Source organism: Chelon labrosus (assembly GCF_963514085.1).
Source record: "Chelon labrosus genome assembly, chromosome: 9".
NCBI classification, from domain to species: Eukaryota; Metazoa; Chordata; class Actinopteri; order Mugiliformes; family Mugilidae; genus Chelon; species Chelon labrosus.
This window is the reverse complement of record NC_140359.1, coordinates 3,154,501-3,181,421: the sequence shown is the minus strand read 5'-3', so window position 1 is coordinate 3,181,421 and position 26,921 is coordinate 3,154,501. Positions and strand designations below refer to the sequence as shown.

The following is a 26,921-nucleotide window of genomic DNA, read 5'->3' as shown; positions in this document are numbered from 1 at the left end:
ACTGTGGGTAAAGAATTTCATTTCAAGCATGTGATCCTCATTTAAACTCACCTGTGGCAAGTAACAGGTGCTGGCAATATAGAAATCAAAACTGAAGCCAGTTGGAATGTATAAAAGTTGACTCAACCTTTGTGTTGTTTGCCTGTGTATGCCACACCAAGCATGGAGAAGAGAAAGAAGAGCCGAGAATTGTCTGAGGACTTAAGAAGCAAAATTGTGGAAAAATATCAACAATCTCAAGGTTACAAGTCAATCTCCAGAGATCTTAAAGTTCCTTTGTCAACTGTGCGCAATATAATCAAGAAGTTTTTAACCCATGGAACTGTGGCAAATCTCCCTGGACGTGGACGAAAGAGAAAAATTGATGCAAGAATGCAACGCAGGATTGTTCGAATGGTGGATAAACAACCTCAGTCAACTTCCACACAAATTCAGGCTGTCTTGCAGACTCAGGGTGCAACGGTGTCAGCTCGAACAATACGTCGTTGTCTGAATGAGATGAAGCGCTATGGCAGGAGACCGAGGAGAACCCCACTTCTGACACAGAGGCATAAAAAAGCAAGACTGCAGTTTGCAAGAACATACCTGAGTAAGGGACAATGTTTTGTGGACAGATGAGACTAAGGTAGAGCTTTTTAGCAAAGCACGTCATTCTACTGTTTACAGAAAACCGAATGAGGCCTACAAAGAAAAGAACACGGTACCTACAGTCAAATACGGTGGGGGTTCAAAGATGTTTTGGGGTTGTTTTGCTGCCTCTGGGACTGGGTGCATTGATTGTGTGCAAGGAATCATGAAATCTGGAGACTATCAAAACATTCTGGCCCGTAATGTAGGGCCTAGTGTCAGAAAGCTGGGTCTGCATCAGAGGTCATGGGTGTTCCAGCAGGACAATGATCCAAAACACCTCACAAAGCACCCAGAAATGGTTGGAGACAAAGCGCTGGAGAATTCTGAAGTGGCCAGCAATGAGTCCGGATCTAAATCCCATAGAACACCTATGGAAATATCTAAAAATTGCTGTTGCGAGAAGGCACCCTTCAAATCTGAGAGACCTGGAACAGTTTGCAAAAGAAGAGTGGTCCAAAATTCCAGTTGAGAGGTGTAAGAAACTTGTTGATGGTTATAGGAAGCGATTGGTTTTAGTTATTTTGTCCAAAGGGTGTGCAACCAAATATTAAGTTGAGTGTGCCAATGATTTTGTCCAGTCAATTTTTGAGTTTTGTGTAAAATTATGTCAAATTTGGCTTTTTTCTTCTGCTTTTTTGTGTTGTCCCAATGCACTTAAAGGAAATAAACGTGTATACCAAAACATTTGTAATTTCAACGCTTTTCTGGGAGAAATGGTGCATTTTCTGGAAAAGTTCCAGGGGTGCCAATACTTTCGTCCATGACTGTATAGCATTGTGCAAATTGTCATCCAGTATAGATATGGGTTGTTTACACAGCAGCAGCATGGTTACAATGTAAACAGCTGACATGATTGTGTTAACAGGCGGAGAACTTCTTGGGCTGATTTAGAGCAGCCACAGCTCTGAGGAGTAAACTATTGTTCTGTGTGGATGTGTGGGTTCAGAGGGCTTTATAACGTCAGCCTGATGGCAGCAGTTCAAATAGGTGGTGGCACGGATAGGGTCCTTGCAGATGGTAGTTGCTTTACTGAGGCACCTGGTGGTGTTGATCTCCTCCAGTGCAGGGTTTGTTGAGTCCCGATTACTCTTTGTGCACTGAACACAACGTGCTGGAGTGCCTTCCTGTCCACTGCAGAGCAGCTGGAACACCATGTTGCGATGCAGTATGTTAAGATGGTCTCTATGGAGCAGCGGTACAAAGTTACCAGCATCTCTTGTGGTAGTCCGGCCTGCAACCCACTTTATAATGCTAGTCCATGGTTTTCCACTCAAACTGACAAGCTGATGCTGGTTTGGGATCAGTTTTTTTTTTTTTCAAAGTTCTTTTAAATACTGATTAGAAACAAAATCTATTTACAAAGGCTACAATAAAGTAGCAGTCGGGTCAAAGACAAGACAAAATATTGATCTAAATTCTGGGTGGTATTGTGTGCGTTTTTGATATTCTTTTGGACTGGAAACCATTGACTGTATCTGGCAACACAGCTCACCACCCATGAAAGGGTTATTATGAAAATTCCAGCAGTGATGTTTTAAGTTCAAAACACCAATATGACTGTTAAGGTTGGGGCACTGATCATTGGAATCATATATTTTGCTTAGTGAAGTGATTTAATACGACTTGTGATACATTTTTCATCCCACGATAATGACACCATCCTGCACTGATTGTCACTCACACACCCTGTTGTATCCTTAATCTAATTTCCAAAATTTGACCGCTGCTCACTTTGCTTTTTTTTTTCATTTTTATTCACACCAAATAGATTGATTTACTGACAACACTCAGTGATAATAATGTCATGTCTTTCCTGCAGGTAAACCTGAATATGGACGATGGTCGCTCTCTGGGTCTAATGATTCGGGGCGGTGCTGAGTATGGACTGGGGATCTACATCACCGGGGTAGACCCTGGATCTGCTGCAGACGCTGGTGCACTAAAGGTACCCATTCTAAGCCTGCCTGCCTGCCTGCACAACACCGTATGAGCAACACATTTGCAAAGCTTCAGTTCCAGCTTTAAGTACCATAATCACATTTTCAAATGTAAACTAGCATCTAATCCAAGCATGCCTTAGTTTGTCTAAACTCTCATGCGATTTTCTTCATTAGTTTGCAACCAGCTGTTTAATATTTATGCTCGTATTCTATCAAAATTAGCTCACAGAGATTGAAAGTAGCTTGAAATATGGTAATCCATCAAAATGAGACATATCTGCTACATTACCGCTGTGTGGTAATGAAACAGTAAGTAAAGACTGATGGTAGAACACGCTGAAACATTTGTAAATTCCATTACGGTCCTTTAAGTCTTAATAAGGATTACACAAGTTCTTTCTGCCACTGTCGGCTGTCACCACTAACATCTGCCGCCAGATGAACCTGTTAGCTCTCCTGCCACATGTTCTCTATCAGCCTGCAAAACCTGTTAGCATTGCTAACATCTGCTCCTGCCTTACAGTCTCTCTGTAAGGCAGTGGAATTTGCTGCAATGACAGGGCTGCACAAATGCTTTATTAGCCACACGAGATCGTCCGCCGTGTGCTTTCAGGCCTGATTTCTGCCTCAGCAAGCAGACCACTCTCCTCCCGTTCTATTCTTCAAACTGCCTGAGGCGAGAGCTGCACAGCCGGCGTTTCATACCTGTAGACAATGTGGCTTTCATGATGACCCTGTGCCCTACTTGGAGATAAAAATCAAATATTTATGGCTACCTTCCGTATTAGTTTTAGCTAATTCGAACCACTGGATGCTGTGTGGCATTTCTCAGTTTCTTTGTTGGAAAGAGATGAAGTACATTTTCATTTTTTACTACAGCAGATTGGCTGATTGTCCTAAAGAACTTGTTGACATGCTATGAATGATGCTACGAAAGCATAGAAAGGAGAGAGATGGGAGGAGGTGTAAAGGTGCATATAAAAATGCTTTCTGTTCCTCTCAGAGGAGCGCCACTCTTCATTAACAATCTGCAGTTATTCATTGCTACTGGACAGGAGCTGCTGCCTGTCTTTCAGGTCTGTGTGTGTATGTGTGTGTGTGGTCTGCAGCAGATTGAGTGATCCCGTCGTTAGAGTAGGAGCTGCAGGCATAAACAGGCTGTATATCCTTTCCTGGAAAACCTTCCCCTATTTCCATCCATCACTTCCTCCCTGTCTGGCAGTAAATAAGATGGAGTGTTGGTCAGACACTGCAGCAGGTTACAAGTCAAATACCCACTGCCTGCTATTCAAAGTGCTATCACTTAGAACACTCACTTCTTATCTTTTCTAAGGATAAGAACGTTGAAAAGATTCATGTCCAAGATTACACGTACACTATATTTTGAACTACCACTTTGATACAGAGATTTTGAATATAACTTTTCCATGTTGTAGATTTATTTTCACAGCTAGAATTCCTGGTAAAATTGATCATTATGCTCTCATAAAGCAGAAAGAAAAAGAGCAACCTTGAGCAACAACATTTGAAAATGTGCTCTTAATTATTCTTGAACTCAGCAGTTCTGGGAAACTAGTTGCTCCATCACTTCACAGCTCCATATAGGCTCAGTTGAAAGTAATATGACTCAGCATATATTTGTGCAACACACTGACAGCTGGTGTTGGCCGTTCATTAATTTAAGTGAGTAAAACACTCAACCATATCCATTAGAAATTCATATAAATATGCTCTATGTCCCTTCAGTCACAATCTGTTTTCTAACCTTGGAGAGGATACACTGTTGCCAGATTAGAAATATAAAGACACATTGAATTTAATTCAGTGGTAACACTGCTGAATACAGATTCTGATGCTGGCTGTTATGTTTCAGTATGTGGATGAATTCTGGCTCTTGGAGCGGTCTGTGCACTACAGCACAGTATGTCATGCTACGATGTAATCGCTAATTAGAGTTTGCCCATCTCTTGCCAGGGGGTCAAGCCTCAGATTTGGCTGTCTCATCCAGTTCACTGGAGTGTGTTTCAGGCATGCAAAAAAGCAGAGCTTCTTTCTCCATAGAAGCATCAGCAGAGACATAAAGAGTATGTCTGGCTTGTTAAACTGAAGCCAGAGCTGCTTTAACACATGGGCTGTTGTTCTGAGACTGGGAGCGATTATCCCTCTGCTTGGTTAGTTTGTTCTGCTGTGAACACAGCTATGTTCTGGATAAAATTAAACGAGCTGATTATGGTCAGAGAGAGCGGTCTTAACCCGACTGCAATCGCTCCCTGAAGTGGTTCATTTGCAGCGTGAACACGAGTCACCCACAGATCGATATGGCTACCTGTAATTATAAACCCAAGTAGTTTACCAGATGTGTGTTTAGAAGAGTGTGCATCCGACAGATGTGTCTGGCAGCACACTGCTGCAAGTTTTGTGGAAGCACCAGTGCACCTTTCACCAAATGTTGCTGCACACAGCCTAGATGCTCAATCATACTGAACATGTTGTTCATGTACAGAACTCTGGTACATCAACCACAGACCAGCAATACATGCCAGGGACAACACACGCTGCCCATGCTCCATTTTTCATTTGATTGTTTACTTATAGACAGTCACAAAAGTGTTGTAGTGTTGAGGGCGTGTGAGAACTTTGTCTTGGTTGCTTTGTCTTGATCTCCCTGAACAATAACTGAACCAATGCTAAATGCAACATTGTAACAAATCAATTGTTCCCCGATTTGGAACAAAACATAGGTGTGAAAGCACCACGGTATTACTAGGAAAATACTTAAAGCATCAAAACAAAAGTACTCAGTCCAGACAAATGTCCCCTGACAATTATGAGCAGTGTCATTAAATTATTATTACTCATATGTGAACGGAGGATTTTACTATTGGATAAGGTGGAGATCAGGTATTTTGTGTAGAACTGAAACTAAAGATTATTTTCAATAATAAATAGTCTTCCCATTATTTTCTCCCTAAATTGAAACAACAAAGTATTTAAAAGAAAAATCTGATATGGTGCATTATGACGGGCACAGTGGCGAGGTGGTTAGCACTGATGCCTCACAGCGAGAAGGTCCCGGGTTCAAATCCATGGGCCGACTGGGCCTTTCTGTGTGGAGTTTGCATGTTCTCCCTGTGTCTGCGTGGGTTCTCTCCAGGTACTCCAGCTTCCTCCCACTGTCCAAAGACATGCTGGTTAGGTTCATTGGTGATTCTAAATTGGCCGTAGGTGTGCATGTGAGTGTGAATGGTTGTCTGTCTGTCTTTGTTAGCCCTGCGATAGACTGGAGACCTGTCCAGGGTGTACCCCACCTCTTGCCAATGACAGCTGGGATCGGCTCCAGCAGACCCTGTGACCCTTAACAGGAATAAGCGGTTACAGAAGATGAATGAATGAATGAATGTTACCTGATGTCCTGAAATCCACACTTTTCCTGAAAAATTATGACCAGTCACAGAAGTGTTGTACTGTTGAGGGCATGTGAGAACTTTGTCTCGGTTGCTTTGTCTTGATCTCCCTGAACAATAAATGAACCAATGCTAAATGCAACATTATAAGAATATTGCATCAATTGCTCCCCGCATTGGAATGAATTGTTAATAAATAGTGTTCCCATTGTTTTCTCCCTAAACTGAAACATCTCCTCATTTATGAAGCTAATATGGTGCATTATGACCTGTTAGGACTTAGAGTTAAGGACTTGATTTTCCACTCAGGTCAGGAAATTTACTTGTGTCAATGACGTGTGCCCACCTTTGCTAGGCAGTACGTGAAATTCACATCAGTAACACTTCAAATTGTCTCCAGACCTTTTACATAACCCAGAGCCTGAAATCCCCAGAACAACACTATGGCAATGAAAGACTACCCCTGAAACACACAATGTAGCCATACTAAAGTGTTTAATAGACTGTCGCTGCAGTTTCATCTGCGTACAGTTTTAAACTGTAGGGCCTTAAAAGATCCTCTGCTTAAAGTTGACCGCCAAACGGCACGTACTGTGCTGTTTGATAAGGGCAGCACTGTTGTATTCTGTTTCACAGTAAGAGCCAGTGCTTTGGATAATAATATGGGAGGAAGAAATTTACTGATTATGAAAGAGTCATGAGAGTTTGATCTGAGACTGCTAAAGATGTTATCCTCTCTTGCGGTCTAGTGACGTTGCTCATCTCATTGTCTTATCTGTAATATTCTCCTCTGACACGCTGGGCCAGGAACTCAGCTGATTGTCTGCATGCATGAATAAAGGAGAATTATCTTCAGTGCAGCATTAGTGTGCGTGCATGTGTGTGTGTGCGTGGCCCCCTGGAGACAACTCAACGAGCCAGGAAGGTTGGGACAACCTTGGATTTCATACTCTTGTTTGGGATGAAATCTGTGGCCTGGGGTTGCGATGATTACCATAAACATGTCTGAATACGGCACTGGGATACACACTATACACAAACACACATTGTACTGCACATATAACCTCAGACAATAATGTTCGGAGAGTAAATGGTAAATGGCCTTGCTTTTATATAGCGCTTTTCTACCTATTGGTACTCAAAGCTCTTTACAGTCACAGACACATCTACCCATTCGCTCACACAAGCACACACACATTCACACACCAGTGCCCTCACAACAAAAGAAGTCAATCTTCAAAACCTACAGCTTCCATTTTTCCCAAATTAACTTCACATATATAGAACAGTAAAAAAAAAAAAAGCTATGTCACAAAACTGCTCACAGTTAGAAAATTTAAAGGTTTCTCAAAGGTGAAGACATGTATGTTAAAGGAGATAATTGTGCTTTTTTTCCTATCAGAATATGAGTCTGGATTTCAAAAACTAACAACCTCTGAATCCAGCTGGATAGTCCTGCAACCAAAGACATTTTGTTGTCACCAAATTCAACTCAATGAGCTCAGACAACTTTGTATGACAATGTTGCTTTTACTTTTCTCTCCATTACCACGTAAAGACCACCCAAACGATTTGATTGGACAGATCTTTGCATAATCAGTTCCCAGAAGGGAGACTCCAGACTCCAACTTCCCACCATAAAAATTTTGCAGGTCCGGAAAGTTGGGCTGGCTTTCAGGCAAGAGCAAAACTAAAAATGAAAATCACAGTGGACCCGTTATTTCAAAACTAACAACAGAAACGCCACAAACTCTCTCATTGATCAAATCTCATGCAAGCTCAGCTACTGAGACTGGAGACTGGTGATTGCTAGGGGGTCCAGAACATGAAAACATTTTCCTGTCCATCACATCGTAAAGTACACATTTATAGCGACCAGACAGAGTTTCAAATTAGTAATCCTAACTCCACCGATTTCTTATAAGAAATCTGGATGTATAAATGACGAGCAGGGTCTCAGTGATGCTCTTTCACGCCTTACTCTGGTGTCTGCCCTTGGTCTGCATAGGGAAGATGACGACACAGAGCTTCTTCTAATTAGACTGGTCTGTTGCAGGTGGGTGACCAGATAGTGGAAGTGAACGGTCAGAGCTTTATCACCATCTCCCACGACGAGGCGGTTAACATCCTCAAAACAGGACGCCACCTCCTGATGAAAGTGAGGGATGTGGGCCGCCTGCCTCATGCACGCACACTGGTGGATGAGACCAGGTGGATCTGCAGTCAGGCCATTGCTGAAAGCAAAGCGACAGCAAACCCCAGTTCTGTCACCCACTCTGCTGTCGGTGCTGCCATCAACGCCAGCACCTGCAGTTCAAGGTGAGTGCATGCCTCTGATGGAGAATGACTGTTTGCTAAATAAGACAGACAACTCTGTGATTGTTGAAGTCCTTCTCCACTCAAATGTTTAATGTTTAGGTTGTGGTAACTTTTCTTTAATAGTTGAGTTTCACTGTGCAGAATGATGCTTAAGTCTGGACCTTCTGCAAGTCGTGTGACATTACAGTTAGCTCCTCAGTTGATGATCAGCAGGCAACTTCCGCCACTGTGACTTCCCATTTGCCACTTGTGTGCGTAACACTGAGAATGGATGGAAAGAAGGTGGAGTTAGGCCATCTTTTATCCAGTGGTTAAATCTTTTAAGTAAAGACATCTGCTTATGTATAGATCCAGGCTTTTCACATATGTGATTTTATTGGCTGTTAACCAGGTAGTGTGATGTTTTTTAAGTAGGAAAATCACATCAAATACAATAGTAAAGTACCTAGGAAAGTTACCTTTGGGTACACTATGGACCCTGCAACAAGACCTGACCTTGTTTGACAGTCTAGGACAGTTTGAAATCACCAGCCAGGGGATCCTGAGATGTTCCAGATGAAATACATATATTACTCCAGTGTGGTTTAGGTCAACTTTTTATTGTATTTATTTATTTTTTTAACAATTGGTCGCACCTGGAAAAGCTGACGCTAGAGTCATCTCCAGTGGAAAGCGCCAGGGGATGGTGGAATAATGCTCAAACCACCACAGCTGGGTCCTTCCACCTCGAAGGAAAAGCAGCTGCTCTGTGTTGACCCAATTCTTATCAGAATATTAGTCAATGGATTTCATTATGTTTCAACCATTACAGAGGAAAACATACCTCTGCATGCAACCGGATAGTCCCAATCAGAGCCATTTTGTTGTATACAAATTCAACTCCAAAGTGTTTAGATGATGTGTATGACTACATCACTGTTACTCTTCTCTTCATCACATAAATCCTGCTTAAACTATTTGACTGGCCCGGCAGGTCATGGCTGGGTCATAATCAGTTACCAAGGAACCGACCCCAGACCAAGTTTCTGTCACTAAAATTTTGCAGGCTGTAAAAGTCAGGCTGGCTTTCAGGCTGAAAACTGAAAACAAAAGTCACAGCGGATGCATTAATTCAAAACTAGCAACAGAAACATTACCATATGGAATCTTTTTGAAAAAAAAAATCAACGGAAACTCCACCACTGAGACTGGTGATTGTTATGGGATCCAGGACATGGAAACATTTCCCTGCAGTGGAGAATCGTGTTTGACTGCTCTATTGTGTATGACGGCAAAGTCCACCCTTTCTCCCCCTCCTCTCACCCCAATCCGTCTGTTTCCTACTCCTAATGGCTCTTGCGCTAACTGAGAATTTGGGCAGGGGCCCGCTGCTGCCTTGGAAATCATACAAGGTGGCTCTCAGCTCCAGACTTCATTTAACTCACGTTGCCGCAGTTTCACCTCAGGCTGGGCAAGGCTGTGATGATGAAGCTGTTGTGTTTCAGTTCTGTGTAAAGGACTTCATGCTGATGCTCTTACTTTAATGTGTAAGTAAGCATTGTTTTTGTTTTGTTTTTGTTTTTTTGTCTTTTTTTTTGCAGACCATCTTCAGCAAGGGAAACTCCTGTACTAGGACAGGTGAGAATAACGGCTGTTTACATTTACTTAAATGACACATTCCATCTCCATTTCCAAGCTCCTCCATAGAGGTGGGACCGTTTTCTTATATACATCTAACCCGTCTGGACTTAAAATAGTGCCCAGCAGCTCCTTTGTAGGTAAGAACAGGAAATAGAATGAGATGGGCCGTGGTCTTGTCATGATAGCTTCAATAAAAAGTCAGGTATCTGGCTTTTCACTGGCACGTTCACCAGTTAAAGTGTCCTCAATACTTATTAGAAGAAGTGATCAATTGTAATTAATGTTTCATATGTTACTTGTTAAAAAGGCTGAACAAATGGCAGTGTCTCAGCTCAGTCAATGTTAACTTTGGTTTTTAAACTGTGGAGAACCCATACACAGACTCAAATGTGAGTAACAAAGGTTTCACTAAGAAAGACCAAAGAAGTTCATTGGCAGACAGGACGTGAGGGGAATCAATATGGTAGGAGGGAGGAGAGGGGTCAAAGGTGGTAGATGATAAGGGTCGAAGGGATGGAGATGAAGGGAGTGGAATGTGTAGATGGATGAAGGTAGAGGAATCCAAGGAGTGAGACTCAGGTTCAGGGCACATCTCAGGAAGCTTTGGCCCCTTGCCCCCAGGTTCCTGTAATGACAGGTTGAAGAGGAAGAAAGAGGAAGAGAGGGATGGGGAGAATGGAGGGTGGGAGAACAGAGAGGGAAAAGGTTAGGACACACCATTATAGGTAAGCAAGGGAAATAGAATGACATAGGGTGTGGTTTTGTTCCTGAACTTCATTTATTATAACCAGTTCACAGAGCTGAGGAATTGTGCAGAGGATTAGATCAGTTTGGAAGCTGATTTGGCTGAAGTGTTGGGCCGGCATGATGGGAGTGACTGGTCCGCCAGGTGGCTAGCTGAAGACAGGAGGGTATGTAGTATGAGTGGGCGAGAACAGATTTGGCACACAAGGAAACTAACCAGAAAGCGAACAGAGTAGGTTGGTGATGAACCTCCAGTGTGCCAGCCACAGCAGGAGAGGCATCCACACAAACACATTCAGGCATAGATAAAGACGTTTATACGTTAAAAAATCTAGCTATGACTGTGCACTGTCATTGCAACAAGATAACTAATGGCTCATTAGCTGCCTCTGTGCCTGTAAACTATTATCCATAATGATGCTGCAAATTCTCTAAAACACTGTAATATACAGGAGTGTATTTGTAGTGACAGGTGGATGTTTCAGTGCAGCCGAACGAGCTTCAGAGTATAGCACTGTGGTAGAAATTGCAAAACAGAGAGAAAAGCTGACTGCTACAACGATAGTATCAACCTCAATACAAGCTAAAGATGCTTCCAGATAGTGAGCAGTTGCAACACAATGTGACTGTCGTTCTTCAGAGATCAAACTACAATGCAGTATCAATGACAGTAGTGGTTAAAGTCAGGGATTTTAGTTTCTGCTCTTATTAACCAGCTGGTCTTCCAAAAGTGTTTCTGTGCCCACGGCAGCCATGACCTAATGAGTTTTGTAATTTAAGACTGAATGACTGACTATGTTGATTTAGTCCAAAAGTTTCAACAGCCGACAGATAGCCATTAATGAATTAAGGCCAGAGTATAAAGGGCTCTGCTCTGAAAGCTGAATGGGATCTGATAAGACAAGTAGTATCCAGTGGTCGGTCGTGTTCCAATGACTCAAATAAAAATGGGCTGTCAAAAAGTAGCTTGTTAGTGAAGGCTACTTCACTGCTGTGTGTTAATTAGGGCCTCCACTTATCTGTCCACACAGACTGAGGAAGCATTTCTAATGAATATGCCTGCAAACTCTTTCCTGAGCACAAAGTGTTGCACACATTTTGCAAAATATTCTCTGTCAGTTCCGAGGACTAAGCTTTGCTGTTAAGCCCCTATTGATCGCTCTGTCTTCTGTCCTCTGTGTACGTCCTGTGTCATCTTGTAACATTTAAAATTGCATAGATGATTGTTATTGCTCTAGAGCTGGCGTGTCAAACTCATTTTAGTTCAGGGGCCACATACAGGACCAGTAATACAATAGCATAATAACCTATAAATAATTATTTTCCCTTTATTTTATTGCACAGAAATGCAAGTATATTATGAAAATGTTTACATTTATTGAACTAGCCTTTTACAAAACATTTTATGAGGAATTTGATATATGATACTGTCTGCTGTTTAGTTCTGGGTATTGTGTTCTGTCTGCTAATCTTACTAAAACAATGGACAAATTAGGAATAGCAGTTACTTTTATTGAAAAATTCCAGTTAATGTCTTTGCAAATTCACGGGCCATATTAGACCCTCTAGCGGGCTGTTCCTGTCTCGCCGACCATATGTTTGACACCACTGCTCTGCAGCAATGGAATGGATCAATGTGGTCTATGAAGAAGACTTCTATTTTACACTACTGTTGTAAGGTGTTTAGCTAGCGACTATATATCAAAACTGCTTTTCCAACACCGTCAAACATCAAGCAGGTGCAACAGCAAAAGGCGTAGCCAATCAGTTAATTTTACTGGTCCAGCAGCAAGGAGGCCAGCTTGGTGTCTGTCTTGCAAGATTATGTTTGTCCTCACCATCATTTGCTTTCTTTTTAGACCCTAATGGTGGTTTCACACGAGCAGTGAGAGCAACTACAATATTTTTCAGTGGCCAGCGACATGTATTGACACCGGACAATTGTCACTATGTTGGAAAAGCTGAAGCTGGTTTCAGATTGTTTTGACATTCCATTGATGCAGTGACGTGTCAACCAATCATATGCATCATATGCGTTGTTGTAGCTTTTGTCGCTCACTGTGTGAATGCACCACAGACCTTCCTTATAAACCAGATTTAATGAATGCTTCATATTTTCTACTTCATTCTTCCGTACATCAGTGAGGGTCATGCAAAATGTATAAGACATTCAAATGAAAACGTTTGTACATATTTTTGAATTGAAGATTCAAGTGTTGGCAATTTTGCGTGATCCCAGGTCTGCTGGCTCTTTGAAATGTTGGTGGTTTGATTGCCATAGTAACACATCTTGAAGGAACAACGTACTTGAATGCAGATTCATACAGCACAAAGTGATCAATGTCATCATCAAAGGAAATCTGCCCAGCCATGACTACACTAATCTTGCAAGGCAAACCAGGTCAACTGCTAAAAACTGTATTTCAAAGTCAGAGAATGTTGCACGACCTTCAACACCTTTGCGTGTACCTTGACTGACGCTTTAGCATAACATGTGTTGTAATTTTAACGCACATGTCTGTGGAATGAAAGAGTATTTTCCTGTGGTCAAGTCTCAGAAAAATCTAATACATTAGTAAAACAATTCTATACACATAACATTACTTTGATGCATGCATAAGTTATTAAGTACATGCAAAAAAAATAAAAAAATGAATATTGAAATACATTGCACAAGATGCCAAAGTGTTCCTTTTATCCTTGAGCTTTAAAATGATCCATTTCCTCATTTATCATGTCAGGACTCATAAAGTCAGTCCCGTAACTTGACAGATGCAGACTCAAGGTCGAATTCAATCTGCAAACTCTTCTAAAGTATGGATTTTTCAGCTGTAAGAGCTCTTTATCCCAGTGATCGCTTTGTGTTTCTGTCCTTTTTCTGTCCTCTTTTTTCCTTCAGGCTACCTCCAAGCATGCCAGCCTTGGGTTTTGCATGTATTTTAAACTTAAGCACACAAAAGAGCCTTCTTATTATTGTCTTTTTATAGTGTCATTCACTGTAATGTGTTTTTCTTGAGCTTCAGTGTAAGTCTCAGCACTGAACTGTGTTATGCAGTGCCTTTTCAACTAATATTTCCAACATAGTGAACTGTTTATTTTACCTTATTTGCAACTAAAACTTTGTGGGAGGGAAAATCTCTCCCAGCAGCATATTTCCTACTTGCAAGGTCATGCTTATTCTATTTAATCCATACAACGGTTTTCATGGTCGGCGTAAAGCCACAGGGCCGCGCTGAAACTCAGTCAGTCTGCCAACAGTGAGAAGAGCTGTTTCCTAGTCAAGCTGCTTACAAAGATAACAATGATGGCAATAAAGGCAAGCAACGCCTCACTGACGAGCCCCGCAGCTTTGAAGTGGTGGCTTTTCTCTTCGTTTCAGGGTGATAAGCTCAGCCTCTTCGTTGTGTCATAGGACTAGGGAGGGGGTTGGAAGGCGTGCACACATATTTAGACTTTTTATTTGCATGTTACGGTCCAATCAGTTTTCGTCCAATCAGTAGGTGACCCCTATCTATCCATCCACAGCCGTCAGGATACAGAGGAGTGCTTCTTCCTGGTGCTCAGGTGTCTCTGGAGCAGCAGGCTTACATGCTGCTGACCGACACAGAGAGGCAGACCATGGACTACTACCTGCAGGAGTACCAGCAGGGACACATAGGAGTGGAGCCGCTGGTCATGGCTCTGTTTGAGCTTTTCAACACACATGCAAAGGTACATTGGTCCGCAGCAGCTGCTCTTTCCGTCATACATGCTCTCGTCTTTTACCTTAGTGTGTCTTATCTGTTTTCTCCTCAGTTGTCTATGTTCACTGAGGTGAGAAGTCTGGTGACTCCCCAGGATCTGGAGGTGTATGACAGTCTGGTGTTACACCGTGAAAGAGAGGCCCACCCAGCCTGGCATGGAGGCCTGGGAGTGCTGCATCCACAGGACCACTGCAACCATACTGCTCCTGTCAGCTTTGAGACAGGACATACCATCCCTGCTATGGTAGATCCATTATCTAATACACCTACACTTGTTGGCCAGTTGACTAGTAACACCTTAGTACTGGATTGGCTTAACTCGTCTTGCCATAGTTTCTGGCAAGTTGCTGGTAGCATTACTAATCTCCCTTTCTGTCACATCCCAAAGGTGTGTTTGTGATACTCAGTTGGTACCAAGAAGGCCAAAGTGTTTCAAGAAAATATCCCCCACACCCCTCACCACCAGCATGAGCCTAAAGCGTTAATACAAGGCAGGATGGGTCCATGCTGTTTACACCAATTTGTGACCATACCATCTAAAAGTTGTAGTAGAAATCCAGACTCATCAATCTGTAGGAGCCATAATATATATATATATATATATATATATATATATATATATATTAATGTATGCTGTGTTAGGTCTAATTGAGGGCTGAATCTATAAATAGGAACCAATCTTTACTGGGTCAGGTGTTCCACCCGGAAGGTTAATAGTGTTTGACCCCTGAAGCAGCATTTGGCTGCAGGAGTTATTGGACGAGTTCATTCACATTTTTGTGTGTAATTATGTTGGAGCATGTCTTTTGGAGTAATAGCACTTCGTTGGCTTAAAGCATTAGCTTAGCTTCTCTACAATCTTCAACTGTCCAGATTGTGTGAGCCCTTCAGATATGCTCTTATGCATACCTTGGTTCTAACAAGTGCCTATCTGAGTTACCTGTCACTGCTTATCATGGATAATAATTTTGTCGGGTCATTCTATGAAAACCTAGAAATGCTTGTGCATAAAAATCCAGGTAGATCAGCAGTTTCTGAAATAAACAACAACTGTTGAATTGTTGAGCTGTTGAAGGTGCTGCCATTTGATTGGCTTATTGAATATTCATATTATTGAGCAGTTGAGCAGGTATACCCAATGAGCTGTCCAGTGAGCATATATTTTTGTGGTACCTGTAATTATTTTTTTTTGTTGTTGTTCCAAAGTGAACTTTGTCCATTTATTTTGCACTGGCCACCTTGTTGTACCTGCTTTTTACACGGTTGCCTACTAAATCATCTGAACGAAAATACAGATTGAAAAATATTCACTTAAGCTAAATACAATTTATTAGCTGTAGCAGCTGGCTGTCTCAAAGTGTTGCTTGTTAATTTCATTAGCAGTTAAGGAAATAGACTTCACGCTCTGATCCGGTATTAATGTAATTGCTGAGTCCCCATTCTGCCAAAACTGTGAGAAAGGTGACAAAAACCAAGGTTTCATCACATAAATTATTATATTTTGATTCAATAGGGTCTTGCTTAGGTTAAAGGTTAGGTTAGTCCTCAAGATGAATGTACTGTAAGTCAAAGTAATGTCCTCTGAAATAATGGAATAATGACTGTATGTGTGAGACATTTTCTACTTTTTCATCCATCTAAGTGGCCTATCATCAGTCTCTGATACTCTGACTGTGTTGTATGAATGTCTCATTTTGGCCGACATCAATCCTCAGAGACCTCATTCTGCCGGGTTACAGCATATACGATTCACTGCTTCTATAGCAGCTTGGCCCTGTGAAGACCCAACATTATCTGATAACACTGACCTGTTAGCGCTTTTTGTCTTGTCATGGCTTCCTGGCTGCCATTAATTAAAACTTTTCTGTTGATGGAGTTTGCACCAGCACGTTATGTACCTATGTAATAGCCCGTGCCGACACACTCATTTATGTGCCATGAAATTACAAGCCTCCATATAAGAGCTGATTGCTTTTAATTGACAGCCACTTAGTTGCTCAATGAGAAACAGTAAGATTCATTGTGGTAACACCATGCTATGGTTTACCATTATCTAATTAGACAGACATTTCTGTGTAGGCTGGTTGCAAGGCAGAAAACCCAATAGCTGTAATTAAGATAGCTAAAAATGTGGGAGCATGGCGTGAAGGTGGTGGGGGTGTTTGGAGATTAAAATGTTTTCATATGGAAGCTTAAGAAATGATTATGTCAAGGCCAACTATTTAGATTTAATATTGGAATGAGAAGCCTGCCGTTTCTTTTCTTTTTCTGTGCAGTGGAGCAAATGTTATATAAATAATATGATGAAATTATTATTATCACATGATTTAGAAAATGAAATAGTCCACATACTGTGCATTCGTTGACATAACATGATGAATGACAAGCATCAATTTCTATTAGAAATAAAAATAAGGATGTGAAGTCTCATTTTTTCTCTTCAGTTGCCAAGTTTGGATTTTTCACATTGAATTTCACAGACCTTTTTCACATCAGACATTTTCACTTGCCAAAGAAGGAAAAGCACAGGAGCTACTAATAGTATTAACTGCTGCTCTCCTCTAATACTGTATGGCAGGTGGCCAGCACGAACAATACCAGGGCCCTTCAGCCATAATTTACTTCATTATTTATACCTGTTCTTTTCCAAATATGTCACATCTGAACATCTTCAATATTGTGCTGCAGTAACCCATGAGCACTGGAGCATACACAGAGGTACCATCAGATTCACACAAGACTCACAGTAAAACCAGAAATGAAATTCGGTAATAACAGGTGGTTACAGCAAAAGAAAGTGTGATTGTATTCCCGATTGCAGGTAGTAACAATAGCAGCAACTTTATTTAGAGGTAATCAGTGAAAGCAACTCAAAATAAAATTCACTCTCAGCAGTTCAAGCCTGGCTAAGGAGGATATTTCATAAATCAAACATCAACAAAAGACAAAAAGTATGCAAGCTATTCCGTACCAAGCTAATTATTGGAGAAAAAAAATATTAAATATTAAATATGTGTGCAAGTTGATTCTCTTGAAGAAGTTGAAGATTTTAAAATCTTCCATTTTTCACCAATCTGCTATGACAACATTTTTCTAGGAGCTATTTTAAACCATATTCTTTGTGGCTAACTTGGAGTGAATGAAAATAGTGAAATACAGGCATTGCACATGTTAATGGAGGACCATCTGGGTGCCCTCAAAGGATTGCTGGGGCTCCCTGAAGTCCACTTTGAAAACCGCTGCAATGAAACAATAAAGCCTCCAGCCTCCAATAATTCAGCTGTTACGGGAGAAAAAAAAAACAAACTCAAACACTTTGTTCTAAGTGTCTAAACTTTTTTTGCGCTCATTATGTTGTCTCCTGGGGCAAATCCCAGCCATCTGGCATCTGCATTAAGTAGGCTGAAGTAAACCATACCATGTTTGTACCGGAGCACTGCAGCACAGTGACGATCATTTGGGTTCTTTCAGACTGATGCCTCCCTGGGTGGCTTGACAGAAAAAGACCAGGAGGAGAAGACTATTAATGCCTTACAAAACACTTCACGGGTATGTGCCATTCTTTGTTTAATTCACAATATATATATATGCAAGGACTGTGACTGTATGTGAATGGTTTTCTGTACTGGGCCATCTTTAACACCTGAGGCATCACATTTGGTTTAAAAAATTCAGATCCGATGCGCCACAGAGCATGAGGTGTAAATGTCCCACTCGGGGTTATGTTGAAGCTGTAATATTCATTATTTCCAACAACAACAAAGATTAGGATAATTAACTCTCTACTGGGGCTACAGTTGGAAGCTTACCCTGAGGCTGAGACATGAAGACACTAAAATCAAGAGTTGATTCCCATGGGAGCATTGCCCTGATCAGCACAGTTCATGGTAATCTGACCACGGATTCATTAGACAATTCATTTGTAACTGTAACTTTAAAGCTGGAGGCAGGAGAAGGAGGAAAGCATGGGAAGTGTCCAAATTGAATCAGGGATGTGCTCTTGTAATCATAGATTTTGAGTACACAGGTAAAAGTATGTTGTTGTTTTTTTCTAAATACGAGCAGGGTTTGTAGATTTAGAAAATTTATGTCAAAATCAGTTTGCGATGCCACAAATCAGCAGACCTACGTCCCTGTCTTTGTCTGCTGCCCAGATTACACTGCACACAACCCCAATGCCTGTTGGTGGTGGGTCCAGCTGGAGAATTAGTAGAGTCCCGACTCCTTGGCACAGGAAGAAGCCACTAAAGGTTGTTTGGGCATCTAATGAGGATGCCTTCTGGGCGCCTCCCCTTGGAGGTTTGCCGAAAATGGCCAGCTGGGAGGGTAACCTGGTGTAGACCCAGAATTCACTGGAGTGATTACATATCTCAACTGAGCTGGGATACCTCAAGAGGAACTGGGAAGCACTGATAGAGAGAGAGGGAGATTGGGAATTCCTTGCTTAGGCTGGTACCACTAGGACTGGACCTCTTATAAATTGATGGAAATGGATGGATGGAGTCTCAAAGTCTTTAGAAGTGATATGGGTATGAGCTTGTGGCTGGTGGACAAACTGACCAAAAGGACCAACATCCCTATTCCCATTCAATGCACCATTCAAGTAGGGTATATGTATGCTGTCTTTTTTTTTCACTGACAGGATGAAATGCAGGCTTCTGGTGAATCTCCTCCACCCTTCAGAGCTGTTCCTCATCACACCAAGAGCAGGTCACCCAGAGAGATGGAGCTCAGCCGGAAGCCTTCAGCACGGCTGGTGCAGACTGGTTCCAGCCTGCTCTTCACCGGCCCCACCCGGCTGTTCCACAACTGCCTCCACAAGTCACTTAAATCCCTCCCCACCACCTCCCCAGACACTGCCCACCACACCTGCGCTGGTGCCAGCCACCACACTTCCCTAAATGCGCTCCATCACACCTGCCAGAGCTCCCTCCAGCTCTCTGACGCTGAACAACACAACCACCCCCACTTCGCTCATAATTTCCACCACCATGCTGCCCACCATAACTGGCCCAGTACAGGACATCAAACCTGCCCGGGCTTCCTGCACCACCGGGACTCCTCCAAGTCTGCCAAGCTAGAGGCATCAGTCAAGCTCTCGTCCAGATCCAGCTCCTATGAAAAGTCCTGCATCTTGTCAAAGTCTGCGACCTCTTCCAAAGCGGCATCTCCTATGCCTTCCCCTCATATATCTCCCCATCCCTCCCCATGTCCCTCACCCTGCCCCTCTCTCATTACACCTGCTGCTCCACCCTGCAGTCCTGATCGGCCCTGCTCGCCTGCCTTTACTCAGAAAGTCGCTGTGACAGATATGAATCGGTTGTCTGCAGACTCCAGACCTCAACAAAGAGGTACACTGTCAATGTGTTTGTTGCCTGTGTTTGGTGTGGAAATAAATATAATTTAAACTTTATCATACAAGTTACAATTAAGAGCATAAATTGTAAATTATTACAAGAATCCTGCCTAAGTGATTAAATAATGCAAGTAAATGTGCATAGATTTGCGGATCTCTTGATTTGTTAGAGATTTTGTTATATTGTCTTGACAGGTATGTCTTGATGCATCACCTGTTTGTATGCTAACTAGATAATGTCCCCTGCAGGGGCTACCCTGTCCCAGTTGTCAGACAGTGGCCAGACTCTGAGTGAAGACAGCGGTGTGGATATCGCAGAAGCAGGAGGCCTCAGTAAGGACGGCAGCCCTCGCCCCAGCAAGAACCAGCTGGGCCATCTTGAACATCCAGGGGCCCACGCACCTCTTCCAGGAGCCAACAGACAAGTAAGGCCTTCATTCTGTCATAGATAATCACTCATGAGATTCATCATGATGCTCATAGTTAACTCATAGTCAGATTGTAAATCAATACTGGCCTGGGTGGCACCACTGTGGCTTTCACTACATTTTAATGAATTAAGAGAGTCACAGGTTTTTACAGAGAAAATCAGATAAAAACAGTATAACACAGAACAACAGTATGTGCTGTGTCCCAAGTACAACACTGTACAGCAGCAGTCTGAACGGTTTCAATTCATTTGCTGACAAAGAGCAGTAGCATTCATTTTTTGCAGTCTAGTACTGGTGACAAAGCACCATTTGGATTTCATTATGAGGCATGTTTCAACCAATACAGAGAAAATAATACCTCTGCAAAGCCAACCTCCATTTCAGTCCATATTCAGTATGTTGGCCTGCATCTACATTTGTGATTACACCCACATTAACTAGAGGTAAAACCACAGTTTAAACAAACCCCACATGTTACTAACACAGTCCAAGTTGCTGAGAACCAGAAGAGGCCACATATCTGTCTGGGAATACAGTGAGGAATGGTAGTGCAAAGTAGCAGTGATGTAAGACACACATTGGATGGGTGGCAGTTGAGTGTGTTGAGTATGTGTGAAAATGTGGAAGGTAACCTAAAAGGACCAACAGGAGGTAGCTAGATAGGTAGCTAGCTAGGTAGGAAGAGAGGAAGCATAGCAAAGGTGGGTTTTGTAATGTTGACCTCGCTTCCAGAGTGGTACTCTACTGTTTGGCCAAACAATTTATGAAAGTTTATTAAATGTGATCCATCTGAGCCAACAAACTAGGGATGACCCGAACGGTATCAGGAGATCAGGACCAGGGCCGATCCAGACATTTTAAGTTGATCAGATCAGATCAGTATCAGGCTTCAGCCAAGCCTGACCTTATGTAGTTATTTATTTTAGCTCTGCCCTAAACCAAAACCACATCTCTGTAGCATCAAAACACCTTTTTCCTCTTCTGTTTTAATGGCAGCTGGCTAGCATATAGGCTGCTAAAAGACCAAAGAAAAAAAAAGAAGACTACTACTTCTCCTAAGATCAGACTGAATATTAAAAGAATGCCATCGAGTTACCTGCCTTAGCATTCAGTTCTGACATTATTGCACCATGCTCCTTGTAGCTTGCCTCTGATTTCTCTTCTGTCTGTTTTCACAGCAGACTAACTCACCCATCCCAGCGCCTTCCACTAATCTTGTTCGAGTGGTGAAAAATGCTAGTACCCTGGGTATCGCTATAGAAGGTGGAGCCAATACATGCCAACCTTTACCGCGCATAGTCACCATTCAGGTAAGACGGTGACACAAAACAGTTTGTCTTGAAGTTACTGCTTTGTATGATTGCTTTTTATAATAAGCAGCCCCTCATATTTAACAGAACCTCTGGTCTGATTAGTATCTGTAATACAAATCTTGATATGTTTCTCTAAAACTGTTTATATATTGTTAAGCCAAACAAAGCACCAAGAAAGCAAAGCTCTAGATATCCATTTCAGAAATGTTTTACATAAGCAGATGATGAGAGGCGATAACAGTTAATCATTGTACAATTTGCAGCCTCAGCCACCTCCCAGTCTCTTACGAGCTGGGAATCCTTGAGTTTCATTAGTGCTTAATAATGGTGCGTTCACACAATGGGTGATAAAAGCTTCAACCCGGATGGTTGCCAGTGATGTTGCTGCCTTTGGAGTGACACTCAAGCACTCTGTAACATCATCAACGGTGGGGTTTGGAACGGGCATTGACTGTACACCAAGCAGCCACAACATTAAAACCACTGACAGGAGAAGTAAATAACATTCACCATCTTGTGACAATTCAATGTTCTGCTGGGAAACTTTTGGACCTGGCATTCATTCATGTGGATGTTACTTAGACATGTACCACCCACCTAGACCAGACCAGGCACACACAAAAACAGTTTAGAAACAACTCAAAAAACATGAAGAACAGCACAAGGTGTTGACCTGGCCTCCAAATTCACTAGATCCCAAACTGATCAAGTATCTGTGGGATGATCCACAGAGGCCCCTCCCCTCAACCCATAGGACCCAAAGGCCCCCACTAACAACATTCTGTTGCCAGACACCACAGGACACCCTCAGAAGGCCCATGTCCATTCTCTGATGAGACACAACTGTTTTGGAGGCACAAGGGAGACCTACACAATATTAGGAAGGTGGTCATTATGTTATGCCTGATCAGTGATCAATATAACACAGCGATGGGTGAAGCAAACAACTATGATTGGTTGATGCGTCAGGACAAAAAAGGTTTGAGTCAGTTCCTCCTCAGCTTGGGCTTCACAGGCTTCCATTAAAAATGTACTGTAGCTTGTCGCTCTCTCACGCATCGCTCTCTCACACAATCAGGTCTGCTGCAGATTGTTGGGAACAGCTGGCCTCCTCTGTTGACACCTTCAGGAACATTGTCAGCACTGACAGGTGGTTTGATGCTTGTCCAAAAACCTGTCAGAAGAAAACAGTGACCGAAATCAAACCTGGGTGCCAAAAATGTTTGCTCCCATATGCCACAGTTTTTCTGAAAGAAACAACTGATTGAAATCGTACATCTGTGACTCAAGCTGACCAGTGTTTTATTTCTATTTATTCTATTCTCTTCCACTGTACGACACAAAGCCTACGTTTGATTATAACTTAACTGTTTTATATGTACTTAAAACACAGATTTATCCTTCAATGTGCTTTGTGCATTATTAACTTTGGGCCACCAGAAGCTGCTGCGCTGAATCAGCTGGGAGTGTTTCTGATTCATTACCTTACACAGTGCTTCGTGACCCATCTGCAGAATCAGAATTCATTATTACTGGCCTTCATACCCTGCGGTGATGTTTTCAGCTGCTCCTTTGTATCGAATGTCACAGCAAATAAACTTGTTTAGCACTGAGGGTTAAATTGAACTGGGCAATTTTGGATGTTGTCCTTTTTGTCTGGAGTGTAGGAGGGATCAGTGGACAGATAGGTAGATTAAGCCTGTGGATCTGTCAGCCTGCCTAATAGAAGGCCAAATAATCTTGTGACACACACACACATATACACACAGAGACAAATTTGGGTTTCTATGTACCTTTAAAAGCACTTTCTATTAACTCAGTGCATTCCCTAACCATATGCCCTAACCCTAACCCTCTTTACAAAGTGTCTTACCGGGACCCTGACCCCTATAGCCTGATGGAAGAATTATCAAAATGGTCCTTGTGGTAATCTTCCAACGCCTGACCGTGACCCTGGCAAAATCTTCATTGTAATCTCTACCCTGAAACCATGTCTTAACAGGTTTTCCATAAGTGTTAGGCACCAACGACTTAATAAAAACAAGAAACCACACATAAACTTCATGTTTCTCAAAAACTGACCAATGAAGTAAGTAGTATAGAAAGTATGTTAGTCCCTCCAAAGTCAAACCAGATGATTTCCTAAATTAAAGTACAAGAATAGAGGAAAATGTGTTTTTCAAGTAGGGACTTGGACTGACTTTGACTTGTGAACTGCACTGACAATAACTGTATTTTAGAGCAGCATTACCTGATTTAGACTGGCCACTTAAGGGAAGTAAAACACACTATAAAACCCAGCTGCAGCATTAATCTGCACGTTCATTCATCAGCTGGCACAAGTACGTATGTGCCAACTGATGAATGAACACCTCATTTACTGCCATTTTAGTCTCCAATGAACTGAACTGATCAATCTGTCATTGAATGTCTTCATCCTTCTAATGACACGTCCCCTCCTTCCTTCTCTCCATGCCCCTGTTGACAGAAAGGAGGATCGGCCCATAACTGCGGCCAGCTGAAAGTGGGTCAGGTCATTCTGGAGGTCAACAGCATTTCCCTGAGAGGTCGGGAGCACAAAGATGCGGCCCGGATCATCGCTGAGGCCTTCAAGACCAAAGAGAAGGACCACATTGACTTCCTGGTGTTTGAGCCAGGACTCTAGGAACTTGCACTTTATGAAGCTTGATTTAAAAAAAGACACTGTTAAATTGCTTTGAGGGATCCGTGTGAAGTCCACATGGTGTTGTCCTGTAATATCAGGGAAAGGATTAGTGGAAAGATGTGTTATGTTATTTACTGATTGCACTCGACAGAGATTTGCACAATTTAAATTTAGAAAAGCATATTATATTAATATTTGCTATGAAAGTCATACCTGGGTCAAATGCTATTTGCAAATGTTTAATTGTTTTTCTTTCATTTAACTTCAAAGTGTGAATGTTGTATGTTTCATAAGGAGAACAATTAATACCAATAGTGTGCTTGCTACAGTGAATAATATTGAAAACAGCCAGTCATATCATAGCCAGGAGAATCGGTCATCAAGTGTCTTGTATGTTTTATCAGTATTATTATCATTGACCCAATATCTAAAGTAACAGTCAAAATGATCTGGTTTAATAATCTTTCTGTTTTATTTTTTTGTTGTAATTTTTGTGAAAAAAAAAATACCCATTCAGTTTTGAAAGTAGGAACCCAGTTAGGTTGAAGACAAGTTTAGTTAGAGAAACTACTATTTAATTTTAATATTGACAATTTTTAATACTGATGTGAGTTGGCCACAAAACTGGAACATTTCCAGTCTTAAGCTCACAATAGACAAGAACCAGGATTAAACACACTCCCAGGTACGTAACGTATTTGAGGGAGAAACTGGAGGTGAATTGTAAGATTATTAACCGAACTGTGCTGCCTGTTGAAATACCCTACTCTGGCTTCCCCTGCAACCTGCTTCTCCTATCCCCTGTTTTTGTGTGTGCAATATTTTTCAATCCATTCTGGGTGTGGTGAGATGTCGGCTATTGATGTGGTGGGGTGCAGGGAAACCACAGCTGAGAAAAATGATTGTTGAAGCTCAGTTTGCACTACACCCGATGACTATGGGTTCAATAAGGAGAGATCATGTGCATGCAGAATGAATAATTATTGAGGAAACATGAACATTGAAGGAGATATTTCAGCGGTTAGCAACGGTGTCACAGAGCTGAATCTCAAATGATGAAGTTAGATAGGGACAGGAGTCTAGACGCTGGTGGTGACCGAGAAGATGTAGTTAACAGGTGGCTGAAGGAGACCTCTGATGAAGACTTTTGGGATGATCATTAAGAGGTGGAGATGGGGACAGAGTGACTTTAATGCACAGGGATGAGGGATTGATTGGCTGGGAGTAGGCAGGTGAATAGTTCATTGGGTGAGTGATGTAGTGATGCAGAAATGAAGGACAGACTGATTTTGACAGCGTGGGAAGATGGATAGCCCACATTCACCTGAGGGGACGGGTCTTCTTATTGAACTTTCAGCAAGTTTCATTTAAGTTTGGAAGCAAACATTCTTGCAAATATACTTGGACTCATGTATCATGAAGGAAAACCCCAACCTGAAGTGAGGAAAATTACAGTTGCATGGCATTTTTCAGCCTTAAAAGAAGCATTTGAATTAAATCAATTTGACTCAATCCTGTGATTCATGAATTGACCTTTTGACATGAAACCACATAAAACTCTTTCTCCTAACAGATTTAAGAACGTCCAGCTCCTTTATAATGACCCAAATGGTGGTTACTGGAGCACGTCCTGTCATAATCATTTCCAATACGTTCATCTTTTCAGTATTTTAGCAATACTAGCCGTCGAGCTGTTCTTCAATGTCTCTAACACAAAAATAAATAGTATTTTGTATATATTGTAGATAGCTTATAGTCCCTACATAAAATAACCTTATAACTTTTTATCTCATAAAATGTAGTGGAAGAGCAGTTTAATTTATTGTACAAATATCCCCAACAAGTTAACTGTGTTCCACACTCCACACAATATGAAACCATTTTCCAAACACAGTGGAAATCAATGGAGCTCTCACAGGAATTAGTAAATTCATATCCAACATTCTGGTGAATGGGTCAGTGATCTGGTAACGCACTGTGCAGGGAGCGCAGATCACATTATCTCTTAATAAAAATGGAGCACATGAAAATGACACTGACACTCCAGTTACGCAGGTCCACCTGCTTAGAACTAAATGCAGTTGTAGTAAATGCAACCACTTCATAGGAGAAGCAGCTTACATTGAAGAAAATGTTATGCAATGCTATGCAACAAGAAAATATTGGCTCAGCTGATTAGTTCAAAATTAGTTCAGTTTATTAGGAACACCCACCTAAAAGTTAAGCCCCCCCAGTACAGCAGTCCATTAGCAAAGCCTTCCTCCACGATAGTCCAATTGTTCAGATTTTGAAGTGGAAAGCTTTGTGGTCATTTTCAGAGGCTGCAGTTTGCAGTTTGAGTATAACGTCTGTGAATGTGTTGGATGACCTCCTCCCTGAAACAGTCTCAATGAAAAGTGAACCTGATAACCTCTATGAGGGAGGATTTATTAGAGAACTGTTGCACTAGGCCTCTTTAGTTTTTGCTGGTTGCGCTTAAGCATCTGCAGGCTGTTCAAACCCTGGACAGCTTTAGAAGTGGCACTGGACACCTATTGTAAAATCTTCACACAGTAAAGGCTTTATTGTATGCTGATGGACACGGGACACTTAACTCTACAGTGAGTGCAGATTATGATTACTACACAGAGGCTGTTGAAGTTAATGTGCGGTCAGCTGCAATCCTAGGGTTCCGGGACACGACAAGCAAAGGCCATTGTTGTCAGATATAACTGATGGATTCCAGCCATCACACACAAAACCACCCCAAACCCACA

General features: G+C 41.9%; 1 protein-coding gene across 1 annotated transcript in view; it reads left to right on the top strand.

Moving 5' to 3' along the window:
- whrnb (whirlin b) overlaps positions 1 to 24,254 on the top strand; it is a gene marked incomplete at its 5' end in the record, with an annotated part of 52,148 nt that extends 27,894 nt beyond the window's left edge. Inside the window, 10 exons of the mRNA XM_084551467.1 lie at positions 2,450 to 2,575; positions 8,031 to 8,293; positions 9,874 to 9,910; positions 14,183 to 14,368; positions 14,453 to 14,644; positions 17,872 to 17,949; positions 19,043 to 19,751; positions 20,006 to 20,181; positions 21,366 to 21,497; positions 23,989 to 24,254. Of these exons, the coding sequence (XP_084407593.1) occupies positions 2,450 to 2,575; positions 8,031 to 8,293; positions 9,874 to 9,910; positions 14,183 to 14,368; positions 14,453 to 14,644; positions 17,872 to 17,949; positions 19,043 to 19,751; positions 20,006 to 20,181; positions 21,366 to 21,497; positions 23,989 to 24,165 (2,076 nt within the window). The 3' untranslated portion in view covers positions 24,166 to 24,254. The remainder of the gene's footprint in view (positions 1 to 2,449; positions 2,576 to 8,030; positions 8,294 to 9,873; positions 9,911 to 14,182; positions 14,369 to 14,452; positions 14,645 to 17,871; positions 17,950 to 19,042; positions 19,752 to 20,005; positions 20,182 to 21,365; positions 21,498 to 23,988) is intronic.
- Between the last annotated feature and the right edge of the window lie 2,667 nt (positions 24,255 to 26,921).